Below are 20929 nucleotides of genomic sequence, written 5' to 3'. Positions count from 1 at the left end.
GCAGTTAAAAGCTACGAAATGTCAACTTAATTTTCAATGGTAGGTTAGCATATTCGTTTACTGAATGGGGATAGCGCTTACTATTAAAGTAATTTTTTTTGTAGTTTTTCACCATATGATTTGTAGAGACCGCCGAGAACGATTAACATTTTATAATTTTAAACTGGACAAATGGGTTGAAATTTAAGACTTAAATGAATTTATGACAGTTAAAAAGTTACTACTAACTAAACATTTTGAAAGGTCACATGACTATTTATGTCTCGAGAACTGTCGTCCGATTCGAACGATTGTGATCTTAGATTGACGGGGCAAACAAGTTTTTTTAACAGTTTTTTCCAATCGAATGCTTTCCTGCCCGTGGACGTAGCTTAAGCCTAAAATACGCTTCATCCTCTGTTCAACAGCAAAAAATGCCAAAATTAAATTTTCAATTCGGACTGGTTGTTGACCTTTGAAGTCTGGTGATTGACCTTTGAAGCCGGGTTTCAAAATTTGAACTGTGAATCTTCCGTCGTACCCATTCTAACTGGCTGCTATTCCTGTTAGAAACCGGGTGTATTAGGTACTTATTTAGAGAGAAAAGGATGTCACTTACTAGTAGAGTCATAGAGGCCTATCCGCAACAATTTTATGAAAATACTTTACAATGAAATTAAAAAAATCGCCAAAAAATCGCGCTATCTTTACGTTTTACAGTTGTATGTAAAATTGTATTTCGTATTTCGAAAGCCTAACTGTTTAAAGAATTAGTCTTCAAGATCGTTTGTGATAGAACTTATAAATATATATTTTAAAGAATGTTATCTATTCAATTCTACATCTCAAGAACGAATTGTCCGATTTATAGAATTAGTAGATTACAGAATCAGCTAGCTATCAAGCTATTGCCCAATACTATCAAATATCCATATTCGGTTAGGAAATAAGAGCTACATCATTGATTCTTGAACTTTTTCACCCACTGCACACATTGAGGATCAAAAATTTTCTAGCGCCTCCCAAAATTTGTAAACTTACCATCTGTTAAAAATAATAATTGCAACAACAACATTTGCAATTATTGTTTTTAAACATGGCATATCCTATTTTTGAGATGAAACTTACATTTTAAATGAGAGCAAAATGCATATTTAATCATATTTGGAAGTATTTTTATTAAAATTGCTTTCAATGAATTACAATTGTATCTATTTAATTATATAACAACAATAGTGATAGCATATTCAATTTTTTTTCTTTTTTTTTTCTTCAGTCATTTGACTGGTTTGATGCAGCTCTCCAAGATTCCCTATCTAGTGCTAGTCGTTTCATTTCGATATACCCCTTACATCCTGCATCCCTAAAAATTTGTTTTACATATTCCAAACTTTGCCTGTCTGCACAATTTTTTCCTTTTACCTGTCCCTCAATATTACAGCGACTATTCTAGAATGCCTTAATATGTGGCCTATAAGACTGTCTCTTTTTTTAACTATATTTTTCCAAATGCTTCTTTCTTCATCGATTTGCCGCAACACCTCTTCATTTGTCACTTTATCCACCCGTCTGATTTTTAACATTCTCCACCACATTAGCACCACATTTCAAAAGCTTCTAATCTTTTCTTCTCAGATACTCCGATTGTCCAAGTTTCACTTCCATATAAAGCTACGCTCCAAACATATTCTTTCAAAAATCTTTTCCTGACGTATAAATTAATTTTTGATGTAAACAAATTGTATTTCTGACTGAAGGCTTCAAATCTTTAAATGCTCTCTAAATTCAGATCTTAGTTTTGTTTCTCCCTTTTCATCCTCTTTGAATTCCTCTTCTTCCTCTATAACACCATTTTCTAATTAATTTCTTCCGTATAACTCTTCAATATATTCCACCCACCTATCGACTTTGCCTTTCGTATAATAAATCGATGTACCATCTTTGTTTAACACATTAGATTTTAATTTATGTACCCCAAAATTTTCCTTAACTTTCCTTTATGCTCCGTCTATTTTATCAATGTTCATTTCTCTTTCCACCTCTGAACACTCTTCTTTAATCCACTCTTCTTTCGCTAGTTTGCACTTCCTATTTGTAGTATTTCTTAATTGTCTATAGTTCCTTTTACTCTCTTCATCACTAGCATTCTTATATTTCTACGTTAATCCCCTAGCTCCAATATATCGTCTGAAATCCAAGGTTGTCTACCAGTTCTCTTTGTTTCGCCTAAGTTCGCTTCTGCTGATTTAAGAATTTCCTTTTTAACATTCTTCCATTCTTCTTCTACATTTTCTACCTTATCTTTTTTACTCAGAACTCTTGGCATTTCCTCCTCAAAAATCTTCTTTACCTTCTCTTCCTCAAGTTTCTCTAAATTCTACCGATTCATCTGACACCTTTTCTTCAGGTTTTTAAACCCCAACCTACATTTCATTATTACTAAATTATGGTCGCCATCAATGTCTGTTCCAGGGTAAGCTTTGCAGTCAACGAGTTGATTTCTAAAGCTTTGCTTAGCTATGATATAATCTATCTAATACCTTGCAGTATTACCTGGATTTATCCATGTGTATATTTTTCTATTATGATTTTTATACTGGGTGTGGGCATTTACTAAATTATACTTCGTGCAAAACTCTATAAGTTGATCGCCTCTTTCATTCCTTTTGCTCAGCCCATATTCACCCACTATATTTCTTTCCTTGCCTTTTCCAATGCTTGCATTCCAATCTCCAACTATTATTAAGTTTTCATCCCTTTTATGTATTTTAATTGCTTAGTCACTTTCTTCGTATACACACTCTATCTCATCATCATCATCATCGTGGGCGCTTGTAGGCATATAGACGTTAACAATCATGTCGGTTTAGGTTTTGATTTTATCCTTATTACAATGATTCTATCACTATATATTTTGATATACTCTACTCTCTTTTCTATCTTCTTGTTCATTACGATACCTACTCCTGCCTGCCCATTATTTGAAGCTGAGTTAATTATTTTATAATTACCTGACCAAAAATACTTTTCTTGTTCCCACCGAACTTCGTTAATTCCTACTACATCTACATTTATCCTATCCATTTCCCTCTTTGTATTTTCTAACTTACTAACCTTTTTTAGACTTCTAATATTCCACGCTCCGACTCATAGAATGTAATTTTTTAATTTTCTGGTGAACCCTTCCTTAGTAGTCCCCACCCGGAGATCCGAACGGGGGACTAGTTTACCTCCGGAATATTATACCAAGTAAGGCGCCTCCATGTTTGTTACATGAAAATGCAGATTGCTACATTTTCTTGGATAAAAGCAGCTGTAGTTTTCCATTGCTTTCAGCTGCGCTGTACTCAGAGGATTGAGTGATGTTGATATGGCCGTTTAACTCGTCCTGACCTACGCCCTTAACAACTACTGAAAGAGCTACTGCCCTCTTTCAGGAATCATTCCTTAGTCTGGCTCTCAACAGATACCTCTCAAATATAGTTGCACCTTCGGTCCAGCTACTCTGTGTCGCTGTGCACTCAAGCCCCTTCACCGTCGGCAAGGTCTCATGATTAATAGAGGAGGATATTCAATATAACAATACAATAATTAAAACAAAGCTTTCAATTGAAAAATTACACTTATATTAATGTGAAGGATGAATCTGATATGCTTAACTAGTTTGTTGATATCATGCTCCAGTGCAATAGGTATTTAATTTTAGTTTGAAATATCAGGAAAACATAATTTTTTCCGTTTTTTTAATCAGCCTGAACCCCTGCCCCCCCAATTTTCTGTGAGCCTTCTCCCCCACCCCCCTGAAGGCCTTCAGCGCCCACAAGGGAGCGTTATCTCCCACTTCGTTCGAATGAGCTAGATAAACACGTAAGTTGAAAATTGACGAGTGATGACGAGATTTAGGTGGTTGTGCTACTCTCTGAGTAGTTAAGGAGAAACCAAAAGGTACATGTTGAAAAGACTCTGAAATTTGTTAAGGGAAGTGGTGGATTAAATTCTGAATTCTGATTAATATGGTTTTCATCTTTGATTCAAATCGGATAGTGACAAATATATATTTTTTTATATTAACTTTTGAGTTATTGGTAAAAAGAAATTTATCTTATCAGGACTTTCCGGTTCATTTTTTACTTTCCTGACGTCACAGTTATAACCTACGATGTAAGAAGGAAAGTATGGTAATCAGTCGAAAAATTGGATTTTGCATTTCTTTCAAGTCGTCCTAGACATAATAGTAGTGCAAGCGACTCCAAAAATACTTTAGAGGTAATTCTGTGGGTGGGAGAGCCGATAAATGTTAAAAATATTGATTTTTTGAATCTTCCAAAACTTTTTTTGGTTATTTAAATAATAAAAATTTAATAAAATTTCATCATAATTCATCCCCTCCCCAAGGGAGGAGATCTTAGATAAATTTTTATTTGTTGTACATTTTTAAGTTTCTTCCATTTAACATAATAAACAGAAAAATAAAAAAAAATTCTTTGTATGTAATTTTTGAGGTGGGGAGCAAAAAAAATAAAGAATTTGTTTTAATTTTTAATTTTTTTTGGTTTCTTTATACATATAATGATAATTTTACAATAAAACTTCATAAATTACCCCCCACCCGAAAAAATAAATCTTAGGTAACTTTTTTCTTTACCACTGTATAAGAATAAATAACCAAAGCTAGGAAAGTATTACAACTTTGCTGTCAACCTTTTAATTAAGCAAAACAAAAAATACCTAACAAGTCAATGACCCTTAATTATTATATTCTTATTCAATTTTTATTTTTACTGTACATAATATCAACAAGTTGACAGGTTGACAGGTAACATTCAATGATGAGTTAGTCGTGGATGAATATTTCCCATGTAGAACTAAAAATTATATACAGTTTGGCTCATTTGTCTTAAAAAGTAATCATTTAATACTTTTGAGGGAATAGTTAAATTTACGAATTTCCGCCAATGATATTACAAAAATGAGACAAAAACTTGTAATAGTTTATTATTTTATAAAATAACAAACCTAATCAGCTACATGATAATTTTTATGATTTTGTTTCATTTTATGGTTTTGATAGTAGAATCATATTTTTTTTTTACATTATTTATAAAGATTGCTCTACAACCACAAAGAAGTTTTATCACATTTAATTTAATGGTTTTTAAGTTGTAAGCGGAAAAATTAAGTAAGCTAAATTGAGGCCAGTCTTCTTTTGGAAACTGTTGATTTTTAATAATTAATGGAATAAAGTTTGAATTAAGATTTGTTAAAAAAAATAAAAATAGTAATCTTAGATATATATCACACATAATTAAATTAGCTGAACTATTTCAGCTGAATTAATTGAAAATAACTGAATTGAAAATACACTCGATAGTTTAATTTAAAACAAATCGGTATAAGTTAAAAATTATAAATGATATTTTGCATTATTTGTTTTGGTGCTTAATACATTACGAAAATATTTTTGTAAAATGGCGAAATTATGTTAATAAATTTCATAGAGTAACTATTCTAATGGTAAACTACTTAACTAACTTATGAATTAGGTTAGGTTGATGACTGCGGTTGCGTTTTTCTTGCTCCGAGTATTCGTGGTTATTATTGCGGTTTTCGTTAATAGTTCTGTTACTTTTTCGTTTTGTTGTTCGTTTTTAGTTGTTTAGTGATTTTTTTAGTAGTTTTGTTGCGTTTTTTGTTGAGTTTTCCTTTTTTTTTGTTGTGACAGGTTTATTTTAGGTTAAACTGAATTTTGTAGTACGTTTATTTAGTTGTACGTTTTGTTCTGTTATTTTACATTACTTTACATATTTTTGGTTTCTTTTAATTTGCTTGGAATCATGACGGACCCAGAACGGTCAGAGGGTGCGATTCGACCCGATTAGGAGGGATTTTCTCCGGTAGTGGAAGGATGGCCCCCTGGAGGGGAGCTTCTCATGTACAACTGCGGGAAGTCCTATCCGATAGTAGTGGCTGTGAAAGCCTAGCGGAGATTGTAATAGAAGAGATTTGACATGCAGATCGGCTGGTAACCAGGCGAAAAGAGATGAAGAGGGGGAAGCGGCGATGGCAGAGGGCTGTCGACTCACCGGTTCTGGCCTGTGTGGGTGCCCTTGAGAGAGATTTTCCGTCCCTACCAATGAAGTTGGGTGAGGACGTTGAGGACGATGGAACGACAATTTCGAGGACGGTGAGGAAACGCAGGCTGCGGCTTTTTCCTCCGACAATAGAGGAGAAGAAAAAAATCAAGGCCGGCAGTAGGAGTTCCCTGTCCTGGGAGGATGCCTCCGATCTCAAACGTGGTTCTGTCTCCCGCTTAGAAGAGGGGTGGCCTGCGGAAGAGAAACCGGAGGGTGGTGCAAATGTGGACCTTCGGAAACGGAAGAAGTGTTTGGCGCTTAACACTGAAGTTTTACTTCGGTATGTCAAAGAACTGAGCGTACTTGTCCGCCAAAACGCGACCACTAAGCTGGAAATAAAGGAGTGCTCCCGCAACATGGAAGGTGTTGCTCGTATGATGGAAATGTTTAAATACGTACTTGACGATACAACTGTGGGGCCTCAGCCAAGAAGGCCTGCACAAGTGGACGTGATGAATGAGGCCACACAGACTTATTTTATCATTACGGAGGCGGCCTCAGAGACCACGGAGGCTTGCGGCAGAACATGGCTTGAATGGATGAGGATCTAAGGCGGGTGATTGATGATGGGGCCACCGACGCAGACTTCGAACGTCTGGTTTTGAGAGGCTAGCTTGAAGGCGTCTTCCAATCTTCAGCCTTCATAGAAGATGCTTCAGAACTGGAAGAAGGCGTTGGATCCGTTTGGATTATTGATATGGCGGTTGGGATCGACAACCCTCAAAACGCTATGATGTCCCAGAGGGCTCCGTGGATTCGGGAACTGGCTCGTGCCGGAAGACTGAGGTTGGGTCAGGTTCTTGTTGAGCGATCGACTACCCGCGATCTATCAGGTGTAAGACAGATCTTGGAAGGAGGGATTACATTTTAGTAATCGATTCGACGGTCTGCAGACCAGTTCCCCAAGTGCTGAATGATGAACAGAGACAACCGATCTGCTTCTACGGGCCGCCTGGGCGGATCGAACAGATTTTAATGCGTACCGTTGAGTATACGTGTAGGCGGGTAGGGAAGCGGGGTTTTGTTCATTTGTTGCGTCAGTTTTGTTAAACTACGGATGTATAAAAAAAAAAAAATGGTAATCTAGATATTTTTAAATGTTACTGATAGATTAAAAAAAGATGCCACGATAGTGAATATTAATTTTATTAATTAATATAAATATATATTTATATATTAATTTCACTGAATAATAATAACAGAATTAGAAACGGGTTTTCATATTTCTGTAAATTTGTGTAACTATTATTTTTTATTTTGAGGAGTAGTATTAGAAGTTTTCAAGTTTGTACGATGTTTTCTAATTCAGTATTAGGAGAAACGGTATCAACAAGAACTGGCAAGTATTTGTACGTTTTTAAGGTCAAAATTCAATTTCCATTTTACATATAATATTTAACGCTTCAAATTAAAGATAGAATTTAAAAATTTAGTACTAAAACATAATGTTGAACGATAACACTCTTTGTAATATTGCGACAGTTTTTTTTTTTTAAATATTTTCATCTAAACGAACATTCTACTCGATTTATACGCTCATTAAAACACTAATTCTACTTTAGTTACACACAAATACTTCCTTATTAAATTAGATTAAAATAAAATAAAAATTACTTAATCTTTTTGTTATGTAATGAATTCACAATATTATTCAAATTTTTGTGGTGTTTGTCGACCGAATCATTTCACCGAAACTTATTTTACTTCTCGAGAAAATTCATAAATAATTGAAATAAAATTGTAATAATTAAAAATGATAAAATGGGAAAATACTTCTTGAGAAAACTGATAAATAATAATTAAAAAAAAAACTTCACATTATATTAACATGAAGGCTGAAAGAAACCAGTTTACCAGTTTGTTGGTAAACGTCCAACAAACCAGCGAAGGTAAACATAATTACAGAATGCTGATTTGTCAGTCATTTTCAGAGCCACGTGAAAAGTATTGCACGAGTGTTCATATAAGGAGATAAAAAGTGTAGATTTTTTATAGGAACAATGGATCGTCGTAAACAGGAAAATTAAAAGTAAAAATAAACAGTCAATTTAAACTTTACAAATAATGTCGCAACAACGATTTTATTTTGTTGCTGTTTCGCAGTTATTAGCGTTTGAGCTATGATTTTTGCCATTATTAGGGTTAAAAGTTTACGTAATGATCCATCTTTACTATAATTAGTGACTATCATAGAGTCTGCGTAATTTAACCTATTTTAAAATATGGAATATATATATATATATTATATAATATACGTTATATGATGCAGTGTTTTATATTTACAAGCTTATGTAATTTCTAAATGAAACTGAATTATTTGAAATTCTGAGATACATTTTCCTTTTTTTTATATTCTAATTGCATTTGTAGGATACGAGTAAGATAGATTAATAACAGTCCTCACTATCTTGACCCACCGGGTTGGTCTAGTGGTTAACGCGTCTTCTTAAATCAGCTGATTTGGAAAGTCGAGAGTTACAGCGTTCAAGTCCTAGTAAAGCCAGTTATTTTTACACGGATTTGAATATGACACGGTGTTCTTTGGTGGTTGGGTTTCAATTAACCACACATCTCAGGAATGGTCGAACTGAGAATGTACAAGACTACATTTCATTTACACTCATACATATCATCCTCATTCATCCTCTGAAGAATTATCTAAACGGTAGTTACCGGAGGCTAAACAGGAAAAGAAAGAAAGAAGTCCTCACTATCTTAAATTCTAGAGACCGTTTGTTGTTGTTGTTTTAAGGTGCGTCCATACTTTTCTCTATATCTTTGTCATCTAGTAATGCATGAAATATATTATAGATTTGAGCAGTTAATGACTCAAATAATTCATATACACATAATAAATAGTAGTAATAAATATAAATGATGATGTAATAATCGTATCTATCGTTTGCACCGTGATACTACATTGATACGTCTGGACACATCTTTACAAGTAACACCAAACTGATAAGAAATGGAACTTCATATAAACTGTATAAAATCGAGTTTGATGTTACTTATTTCCCATTCTCTCTGTTAAGAAAATTTAATTCTGAGTAGACTTTTTGTTTTTTATCCTCAAAAATTGAGAAAAAGTAATGGAAATTTTTTAACTAAACTTGACTTTACCTCTGCAGAAAACGCAGAAAAAATTAATAAATGCATTCTATTAACTTCTTACTAAATAATTAAAAGTCTAATAATAATAATAATAATAATATTATTATTATAAGTAGTATTTAATGAATGTAACTAATCTTTTCTCGTTGTTCTGACCTGATCTGAACAATTTTGGACCTAAACTTTTCCAGCAGTTATTAACCATAACCTTATTCGTTACAATTATCTAATTAGGAATGATTAGTTTTGAAAATTAAGAAAATTATTACGTTCTTAATAAAAGGAAAAAATTATTCGTAACGTTTAAAGTGGTATTTTAAAATAAAAATAAAAAATTAAATAATTCACCGAATATGATGAGTATACGTTCACGGATGTACGTTACAGTACTCTCACAAGAAAAAGATTTCTATTTTACTTTATCGAGGGTCAAGCCTTATGTGAAGCATATGATCAGTCGACGAAAGGCAGATGGACCTACAGACTGATCCCGGACCTGAAGAGATGACTGCGCCGAAAACATGGGGAACTAGGATACGAGTTGAGCAAGTTCCTTTCCGGTCATGAGTGTTTCAAGGCATACTTGTGCGCTCAGACGCTGAGATTCTCCGCGGATTGTGATTACCGCGAGGAGGAGGACATTCCAGAACACTCGGTGTTCGTGCGCGATCGGTTCATGTAGCATGGAGAAGCACGCAGGAGAGAATTCGGCGTGCTCATCCCAAAGAGTATCATCAGGCAGGCATATGCTGCATACCGAACGATCGTGGCAGGCGGTGTCCACGATGTCAGTTAATATCATCCGAACCAAGTTGGCGGAAGATGTCCAGAGGTGAAAAACTACCTCTGAGTCTCCCTTGGGCAGGTCCCGGTCTCCTAGAGGTCGAGATTTAAAAAAAAAAACCGCAGGATTCCGACAAGTTTGAGATGTAAGGTCAGCAATGGAGGCGAGGATGGAGACAAAACACATAGGGTGGTGTAATAATACTGTAAGGTGATATTGATAATATTGATATTGATACCGTAAGATGGCTGTGATAATACCCTTCCCCTCTACAACATTCTATGTTGTTGAGGGAGAGGGGTTTTAGTGGGTAGACCAGATAGGGAGTGTCCCACACTATTATTGGCTATGTCTCCCCTCTTCCGAAAAAATGAAATTCTTATTTGAGGCAGTACGCTAAAATATCTATACAGTCTAATTTATTGCCTGGTCGTTATTATACTTTCATCTACACAGTAGTTAAAGTAACATTTATTTAATCTTTTCTTCCAATGTTACATCGGAATGATGGCTTTTTTAATTGGTTACATATTTTTTTGCAGTTTATCTAAAAATGAACATACCAATTTTCTAAATTTTTAAACATTCTTAAATGAAATAGTTGTTATTTGTAAAAAGTGTAATAAATTATCGATAATTAGAAAACAGTCAAATATATTCGTTAAAATTAGGCGAAGAAAATGAGAAAATTAAAGAATGTAGGATATATTTTTAAAAGTATTTTTATAAATTTAATATTCTTTTTTATGGATTTAACTCAACTGTAGAGTTACGATTTAAATATACAAAAAGGGGTTTTCTTAGGGCATTCTGTTTTAAAAATACAGATTATTTTCTTACCTAATTGTTTTAGTGCAATTTTATTTGTGGTATTTAAATTCTAATTCTAATAATTATGATATAATTCACGACGAACTTCTAAGTATTATATGTGCGTTAAAAAAAATCACTTTGTGCGGTAATAAATTGATTATAAAAAATAGAGTTTAAAAAGTGCATGTTTGAAAATGCCAAGGACGGATGGTTAACGAATAAACTAACATTTTATTCGTAGCAATACTAGCAAATAAATATACATCATAATTATATAAAAAGTAACGCAGAGACCATATATATATATATATATATATATATATATATATATATATATATATGTGTGTGTGTGTATGTGTGTGTGTGTCTAATATATGTAATTTAAACACCAATGAGTGTAGAATGATTTAGCGATTTTTCTATTTAAGTGTTAAATAAATGAAATAAGAATAAAAATTTGAGGTTAACTTCACAAACAGTGATAGAAAAAATTTACAAAAAGTTTATATCCTAAAATACAGTGTTTTAGCTTCTTTTTTTAAGTAGAAGATTAATTAGTAACATTTCGTGATAATAACAAGAATGTAATTCGCAGTTTCTTCACATTAAATAAAATTTTTGCAAGATTACAAAAATTTAAAAGTCAAATAAGAAAGATAATATTTAAATATAATATAAAGAGAATATTTAAATAAGAAAGTCAAATAAGATATAAAAAAACGTACCTGCTTCGGTCACCTTTTCAGTTCGTAACGAAATCATTAGAATAACTTGAACGTCTCAGTAAGTAAATAAACAGCAAAACTTGATATCGATATCGTTTTATATCTTACAGTATAATAAATAAAGTACTTCTGTTTAGTAGCGCTAGCATTAATATACCGTATAATTCTGTAATACTTACTGTACTGAACGTTCAACGCCTACCGCTTGTCAACCCTGAAACGGTCACGTGATCGAACAACAATCGCTATCAGACCGGATCCTGTAATTCGTTTATATATAAACTATCAAGTTGTAAAACCGATCCTCTTTTGTCTGTATAAAACATTGCACAAGATAATAACAGAAGTGCGTTCATTAAAATTACGATACAAAAAATCTTATTGATGCTTGATGTGTAACGTAACCGACTCTTGATAATTTAAATTTATCAATAAATAATCTTCTATAAAGTTGAAAGTTTATCGGTTTTCATATAACTTCTGTTTATGTTTATAATTCCATGATTTTCTGTTTGAACAAATTAAACATTTACAAAAATTTAAAGTTTGAAAAACGTTGAACTAAATAAAATTAATCGAGCAAGTTATTTATTTATTCGATCGTAATTATGATTCTGGGAAAGTCTTCCGTAGCAGTCCTCCAAGCATTTTTGTTCTCAGCCATTCTTTTGGTGTTTTCTTGGCCTTCCATCAACTTAGTTAGAATCCGATACTTAGTATTTAATTAAATACAGTTCTTTAAACTGAAACTAGATTCAGAACTAGTAGAATTAGAAGTTAGTAAGTAAAATCTGCAACTTGTCAATCAGTTATGTTAAATGCTTCTCTATTTTTCACCTTATAATATATATAACTCATTTGAATATGATGATAATATGGTATTATATTAGATAGATTTCATAAGAAAGCGATGTATCTGTTGTAACGGGTACCATGATTCGACTTACGGAAAATTTCGACATATCTTCGCGTTTTACATCCCCCAAACCCCAAAATCACGGTCAGTTCAAAAGTTTATATATACATATTTCACTTTTTTGTGGACACGATAACTGCCGTAATTTTGAGGCACTTACTTTCAAATTAATACATAAAATATAACAACTCAAAATATCGGTCGAGTTCATTAATGTTTAAAATCAAACCATGGGGATGGAAATGGTTTTTTTTCGAAAAAACAAAATATCGCTATAAGTTTCTCATTAAGTAAAATATAGAATTCGTTTAAACTCGTTAAATATCGAATTGCTTTTATCTAAGTAAAGTTTTTTGATATCACCAACCATTGACCCACGGGGTGGCAAAAATTGGGTTTCGAAGACAAAAAAATCATACCTTCCTTAAATAGAGACAGTATCGAATCGGTTTAAAGTGGTCGTTAGTCCTCTGAACATTACCTAAAACTTTTGTCTGAAACAATTTTTGATGCCTTACGGCAAGAGATGACCAAAATATTGCTGGAATTGTAAGAAGATGGGGCTTGTCGTATGCTAAACATGTGAAACTTTTTTTACGTGCAACCATTGTCGTATTGTGTAAATTTGAAATTTTCTTAACTTTAAGGTGGAAATCTTTTTTATCCCCTATTAAGCGTCGGTAAAATCTACCGACGCCTTCGGCGTACGAAACGAATTTTTTTTAATATTAAAAAGTAAATAAAATTAGGTTATATTTTTTAAAGTAAAGTTTTTGATTACTATCAGCTTGCTCTCTTACTATTAAAAATGTTTTATTTGTCATAATTCATGTTTCTTCAGTAAAAATACAATAATTACACCTTAAATGGTAACTGGTATTTAATAAACTAAACGTTCTAACAGTTCATTTATTTAACATACTTATACATGTGCGGCATACAAAGAAGTAGTAGATGTGATACATGATCGAGAAAGCTACAAATAATAAAACCATTTATAACATGTTTTTTAACACGAACGAAGACAATTTAATAGTTTGTCACTGGACTAGGCTCAAATTAAGCAGTTTTTTCAAAGATAATGAAAGAAATGAGGTGCATAGTATTCACACAGGACTTATTTTCCTGCATTCAATATACACAAATATTAACTAATTTTAAACACCGCTCGCATGTTATACTTGTACTTCAAATAATTACATTGAACTGGTTACAAATTCGCAGTTTTACAATTACTACATATTTCATATTTATAAATACATCCACCAAAATTCCAACTCTGTTTCGTTGAATAACCGAAAACCACCCGTTCGAATAATTTCACGAAACAAAACAATTTTTACAAAAAAATAACTGGTTTTGTTTCTTGTAGATGTACGATTCTGTGTTGACTTCTGATTTATAGACATTTCCGATCAATTTATTTCATATAATATCCACATATCTATTCCATATAATAAACAATTTTTCTTCGTTAAAACAAGTAGCTGTTGGAATATTATCTAATATTCTAATGGAACAGTTCGTTAACGGCTGAAATGTATTATTGGGCGTGAGATTAACATAGATTGTAATAGTGGAAAAAGATCAGAAGTGGATAAATTTCTGTATTCAATTATGTAAAAAAACCAGACAAATTATATAACTAAGAATTACTGTATTTAGTAAATTATAACTGTGAACAACTATTTATGGAAAGAGTTTATGATAAAATAAAAATATTTGTTGATAAAATATAAAGCATGTTTTAAAATAACAATTAATATGTTACTTTAATATTGCAATGATAAATTAATATGTACCTTTGGTGCCCTTTACGGTATAAAGGCGGTTTTCAAACAGTTTTCTTTCTGGGATGAACTGATAAATACCACTGAGATTAAAGATCGGCTTATGCTTTATAAAACAAGTGTACAAAGCTAGAACGTGAAGTTTACCATATGTAAAACTGCAGAATGTGGTTTTAAATTATGAGTTATAGAGAATGTGGAAGGAGATGCGTGTTTCTAGTTTAGACAACTACTTAAATTCACACTGCAGTATTTTTTTCCCTGTTTAGCCTCTGGAAATCACCGACAGGTATTACTTCAGAGGATGATATGTATGAGTGTAAGTGAAATGTAGTCTTGTACAGTCTCAGGTCGACCATTTCTGAGATGTGTGGTTAATTGAAACCCAACCACCAAAGAACACCGGCATTCACGATATAGTATTCAAATCCGTATAAAAGTAACTAACTGCCTTTATTAGGATTTAAATGTTGGAACTCTCAACTTCGAAATCAGCTGATTTGCAAAGACGCGTTCACCACTGGACCAACCCGGTGGATTAGTAATTCTTCATTTATATAAATATAAAATAACACTTTCTTTAAATAATTAATCATCTTTACTTACTTACTAACTTTATTATAAAAGATATAATCAGAATTTTTGTAGAAAAAATGAAGAATCAGTAAGAGAAAGGAGAATAAATTGATGCTTGTAGATGATGATGTTTGTGTTTTTACGGTAGAAAGCAGAAATTATTAACTATAAACTATTCAAAATTAGAAGATAATATGATATATGAAGTACAACAATCAATTTATTTATTGCTCAGACCAAAATTTGTACGATACATAATATAAGGATGTAACAATATAAGACAAATTCATAACACAAAAATGCAGAATACCCATTGACGTGAATATATGCTTAAATATTAATTGCAGCATGACTATAAGGCATCAACTAACATAAGTCAAAAACTTGTTCACTGGTGAGGAAGAAGCTAAGTATAATTTAAAAAGAGAAATTCAAAGAAATAAATTCTTTAAAATTCTAAAAAATCATTAAATAATACAAAAATGAAGAAAATAAAAATTCATGCATAATACAAACATTAAGTAAATTTTACAATATTTAATTTGAAAAAAGTTTATTACTAATCCATCTTTTACTTGCTTTTCTTTAACTCACAAGTTTTTTCATGTTTGTCCTCAAATCTTGCATTCTTAATTTAACATACTTCCTTACATTGCCTATTGATGAAATTCTGCACAGTTACTAAGGTTGGGTGATAATACAATATTCCACCATTACCTTTGGAAAAATCCCCTGTACGGGGGTAAATTAAGGGTGTAGGTATAAAAAATTGCTAAATCTGCAAAACGGCTATGCGGGGTTTTTGGATGACAAATCCGACAGTCATCGGACATAAAAAAATGACAAAAACCTGGTGTGGGAGTTATTGTGTTTCGAATTTGACAATATTTCGTCATCACTCATGTATATATATACTAGCTCTACCCGCCACGCTTCGCTGTGGCACATTGTGGTTGCATGGATGAGAAATGAGAAACAAAACAAAGCATACGTTTCATAGAAGTTTAATTTTGCAATACTTGTGGATATACAATATTTTTTGTTTTTCCACTATCTGCGTAGATATAAAGGCTATCTGGTTTGTCGACTCGGGAACACGCAAAATACAGTTGCCCATGTGAGAAGCAATCCGCATCTAAATCTAAACCACACAATTCTAAAGATTGACCTTGAGCTTTATTGATTGTGATTGCAAATGCCAATCGAATTGGGAGTTGCAATCTTTTAAATTAAAATGGTGTATCGGTCGGGATTATGGGTATTCGAGGAATGAGGACATCTTCACCTTTGAAAGGCCCCGTTAAAATCGTTGCTTTCACTACGTTATTAATCAATTTCTTAACTGCAAGTCACGTGCCGTTGCAGAGTTTTGGCTGATTAATATTCCGCAACAGGATAATTGTCATTTTTTGATCGAACCGTTGCTAGAATCAATCTAATGAGGAATGTTTTCCCAGTTCCTCCTGACGCATCCAATAAGAAGGTCCCCCCAACTCCGTCATTTATAATTTGCATTATGCGATCATAAATGCTTTTCTGTTCACGCGTTAATTTGGGAATGTTTGATTGGACATATGACTGAAGATCACCAATGTTGTAACTCTGTTAACGGCGTAAATCCACATCAAATGAAGCAATCGCAGCTCAGGGGGGTGCTGGCATTCCCAATTGACTAAGAACTTTATTTGCAATAGCTAAGCACTTGTCTTCAATATTTATCAATGCTTCGTTGTAAATGCCAATTCCATGATCATATTGGTATTTTCTAGGCGTACTCTATGCAAAATATCCTCAGCCATATGCGATCGATATCTTTCCCATAACTCGTGGGAAATGAAGGGAAGCAAGCGGTCAATATAAATGCGAATAATGCGCGAATTTGGTTTGGATGTGCAGTGTTGCACGCGTCATTAATACATATATCCCTAAATTCGTTTAAACTAAATTGAGTACGTACCTACGCAATAATTTGTTATCTTTCTAATTTTTCCCCAGCTGTTCAATTATGATAAAAATAACTTATAATTTACGCGAAGGAAGGCTTTTGTTAGATCAGAAAATATACAATTTTAAATATACTGTTAATATTATTTCTATGTAGATTACTTCTTGTTTTATTTTTACAATCAGCCTCTTCAACTGAAAATGCAAATTCCTTTACCACTGATGAAAATGCTCTAATCCGGTTTAGATTTAGAGCGATTTAGATTTAATGATATATCTTAGATTAAAACAAGGTGGAAAAGTTTGGAAAAAATTTGGTACAAAACCGTACTTACGTGCCTTACTTGTAACTGGTAAAGAAACATGACATTAATGTAATCTTTTATCGACTAATCACTACTAGAAAATATCTCTGCAGTTGTGTTTTTTTCTAATTAGGAAAAATACCCTGATAAGTTCTTGAGAGAAAAACTTGAGAAATATAATTTTTTGGATACATAAAAGTAGTTGGGCTCGTTCATTTCTGTCAGTTAGAAATCATTTCACCAGTTTGTTAAAATTTCCTGCAAAAACGAAACTGGTAGACTATATTTCCTTCGAAAAATATAACTGTTGGGAATGTATGCTGAATAAACCTGAAATGATCTTTAATTTAAATCGAATTACGTTTACGCCAGTAATTTAAAATTAAAATGAATAAAAAATACTAGCCATTCTTCAATGATTATTTCAAAACCGTACTAGTTTAACTTGAAAACCTGATTAATTACGTTAATCTATTAATATTTCTGACTTGGTAAAGATTTTCCATGAAATCTATAGCAGGAAGTAAGCTACCTTACTTCAAGACTTGACAGTTGAATTTGATACAGGTTTGTCACAAATTATTCATCTGACCGCCAAACATCACACCTTTAAGTACGCCTTTAGATAACTAACTTAGTTCGGTTTGGTAAAAAATTGTACCTTTACTGTATTTTTTCCTTTAATTAGATCTTTTTTTTTAAATCTGAGATTTAAAATAATTATAAGTACAATCACAGCTGCGGAACCTGTTGTTGACGTTAAAAATAAACAGTCTACTCACATAAACATACACATGTTTGTGTGAGTGTTACATACTCTCCCCCCCCCCCCACACACACACATTATCCATGTATACATACATACACATACACACACACCACCACTAATTGTATTTTAATTGTGTAGAGCATTTAGTAAAGGCTAACGTTTAGAAGATTCCGTGACTCTGTGGTCACATTTATCCAGAGCTTGTGAGTGATGTTCTTTCAAAGTTGATCTGGATGGTCCATTCATTGTTTGAAAGGTGCTTGAATGAAGGATTGTGCCAGCAACATGGTGGACCTGTTACGTAGTACTATCACATATTTTATCAAAGAAAGATTTTAAAGCAACCGTAACCATTCTTCCTATTACGTAATTACTAAGTTTTTTCATTAGTAAGTTTTACAGAACAAAGTCGAAATTTATTTATTTTTAAAATCTTACAAAATAGAAAAAAGAATTATGTGTTGTCTATTACTTATTTCTTTTGTTTAATTGGGAAGTAGGTGTAATGAAGAATTCGGGAAAAAATCGTTTCTTAAAATCATACTAAAGGTTAGTCAATATTTGATGTTTTTCAAGCAAATCTGAAAGTCTACTTTGCATACATTTTTCAAATACTGTAAAAATATGAATAATAAAAGAGAAATTAATCTATAATTTTTAAATTAAGGACACAATTTGTTATTAAATCAAGTTAGTAAGTTTAAAAAAAAAAAAATTAAGAGTATTTAACAACTTTTAGAGCATTTTAAACTGTTTCTTTTAAAATAGAAGAGTGTTTTGTCAAATGATAATGACCAATTCAGTATTTATTTTTTAAATGTAAAATACAACTTCAAATATCTCGAAATAATGTTTCGAAATTATTATTTCGAAATAATGTTTAAACATTAGAAATGTTAATAAAATAATAACAAAATATGGATTATAAAAATGATTAAAATTAAGGCCGACGAATACGATTTTAAGATAATATTATCGATTGTAATACTACAGTATGAAGTTACAGTGTTAATTATTTTACGGTGAAATCTGTTGATTCATCGTTAGGAAGTAAAGATCAAAGAACTGTATCTTCCGTTAACTAATCATATTAGGATTTCAATATTTTTTTAATATATATTAATGAGTGGAATGAAATAGAAACATAATGTATTTTTTTTTTTTTATTAAATTTACATTAATATTGATAATTTCAATTATAGAATGTAGCAATCTTAAAATAATTTTGTAAATAAGATTATCTGTTAAGATGAGATAGATACGCAATAAAATCTATCAGAAACTTACAAATAAAAAATAAACACATTAGTTAACCAATCATTTTCTAGGAAGTAAAATTGATTATAACATGTAAAATCTGCAAGTTAGATAGAATAGGGTCTCACAGTTTTTTTCTGACTTTTAATAAAATAATTAAGGTCATACAGTACTCTACTTGTTTGTAGGTTAGAATAAAATTAATTTGAATGATTAAAAAATAAACTATCCCAATCGAATTAGTAATGTAAAGTACATAAGAAGTATTACGAATTAACTTCAATAAAAATTAGCCAGTCCTGTAATACAATATGAATAATAAGATATCAGACGAAGTAATAGTTGTTCATACAGAAGATAAAATAATAAAAACGAACACACATTTTTTATAAACAGAAAGATTAATATTACTAAATCTTCAGCGAATGATCATAAAAACCTTTTTAAAGGTCATGTAAAAGTCATCAGCTGCTGTTTAGAGTGTAGAAAATACCAGTTTTAGAAATGACTTTTACATTTAATTTAAAAACTATAATGTGCTCTTGCATTGTTTAACATCAGTTCGTCACTTCCTAAATGGTTTATGCAACACTAAATTCATATTAGTAGGTGGAATTGGCCGGAGAATTATGACGGAAATAAATAAAATATTATAACTTTTAAAACGAGTTAAGATGAATGTATCTTTTTAGCCAGTAACTCTAGGTCAAATAGCTTTTATAATTTTGCATTGGCTAAGAAGACGAGGAGTGGTAATGATACGCTAAACACAACTTTTAGTAGAGGACTCCATACATTAACAAAAGAATGAGAAGTTTTCAATTTTTATTAAACTTTTGAAAAATAATGAATAAAAATCTATAGTTTTTAACTGAACCGAAAAATATATTGAAAAATAAAGAACCTGCAACTAAAAAATGATTATGGGTATTTATTTAGAATGATCAAGCGCAATCAAAAGTCAATAATCTTGGAATTTGTTGTTTTAACCGCGCCGATCGTAAATTAAAAAAAAAAAATTGTAGCTTTGTTGTAGTTTTTGACTTATAAATTTCAAAAATTTATTTATTCCCGTAGCGGCGAGGGTAATGTTTTGAATTTGTGTTAATACTCTTGTGTTTATGTTTTTTTCTTTTTCGTATTATTCGTATCGAATGCTTATTATTTATTCTTAAATATACTTCGTTGAGATTTGTGTCGACTGTTTTCAGTTACTGATAGAGTGTAATGAAAGGTAAACGCGATTAAATTACAAAAATTCGAATTAAACGATTTTCTAAATTTCATATGATGTCAGCAAACAGAACCTAACGCTCACTTCGCTCTAAACTCGTTTAATTAACCTTAAATATTAAACTGGCCGATTGTTAACCCGAATCAACAATTATATATAATAACCAATTCATATAATGCACTTGCGAAGTACTGAATTACCCAATTTTTTTGGTAAGAGTTCTTTGTAACTTACGGGGGAAGTAACTCGAGTAAAAGCCGTCGTATTGATCCTTTTTTGATGCTTCTTGTAAATCATTTCCATTAGAATAGGGTATATAAAAATATAATTACTTGAATTCTAATGTTTGTGTCATAATCGACTTTTATTCCCTTCTCATACGTAAAGAAAAAGTAAAAAAATTCATTATTATTTTTACAAAAAAAAGATGCTAAAATTGTAAAACTACGGTAGAGCGACACTTTTTTTATTGTTTATTGATGATTAACACGATGACCATAACTACATATGCAAAATAACTACATATGCAAAGATTATTGACTTTTGAATGCGCTTCATTTTTCTAAATAATTACCTGTTTACCTTCTTG

The 20929-nt window shown here is 31.7% G+C and overlaps 1 protein-coding gene across 1 annotated transcript in view; it reads right to left on the bottom strand.

Moving 5' to 3' along the window:
• The window catches only part of LOC142320519 (alpha-tocopherol transfer protein-like), a 131989-nt gene extending 120264 nt beyond the window's left edge, over positions 1-11725 (bottom strand). Inside the window, exon 1 of the mRNA XM_075358393.1 lies at positions 11550-11725. Coding sequence (XP_075214508.1) covers positions 11550-11586 — 37 coding nt within the window. The 5' untranslated portion in view covers positions 11587-11725. The remainder of the gene's footprint in view (positions 1-11549) is intronic.
• Between the last annotated feature and the right edge of the window lie 9204 nt (positions 11726-20929).

This window comes from Lycorma delicatula, chromosome 2, assembly GCF_047948215.1.
Source record: "Lycorma delicatula isolate Av1 chromosome 2, ASM4794821v1, whole genome shotgun sequence".
NCBI lineage: Eukaryota > Metazoa > Arthropoda > Insecta > Hemiptera > Fulgoridae > Lycorma > Lycorma delicatula.
This window is presented reverse-complemented; position numbering and strand designations above follow the sequence as displayed.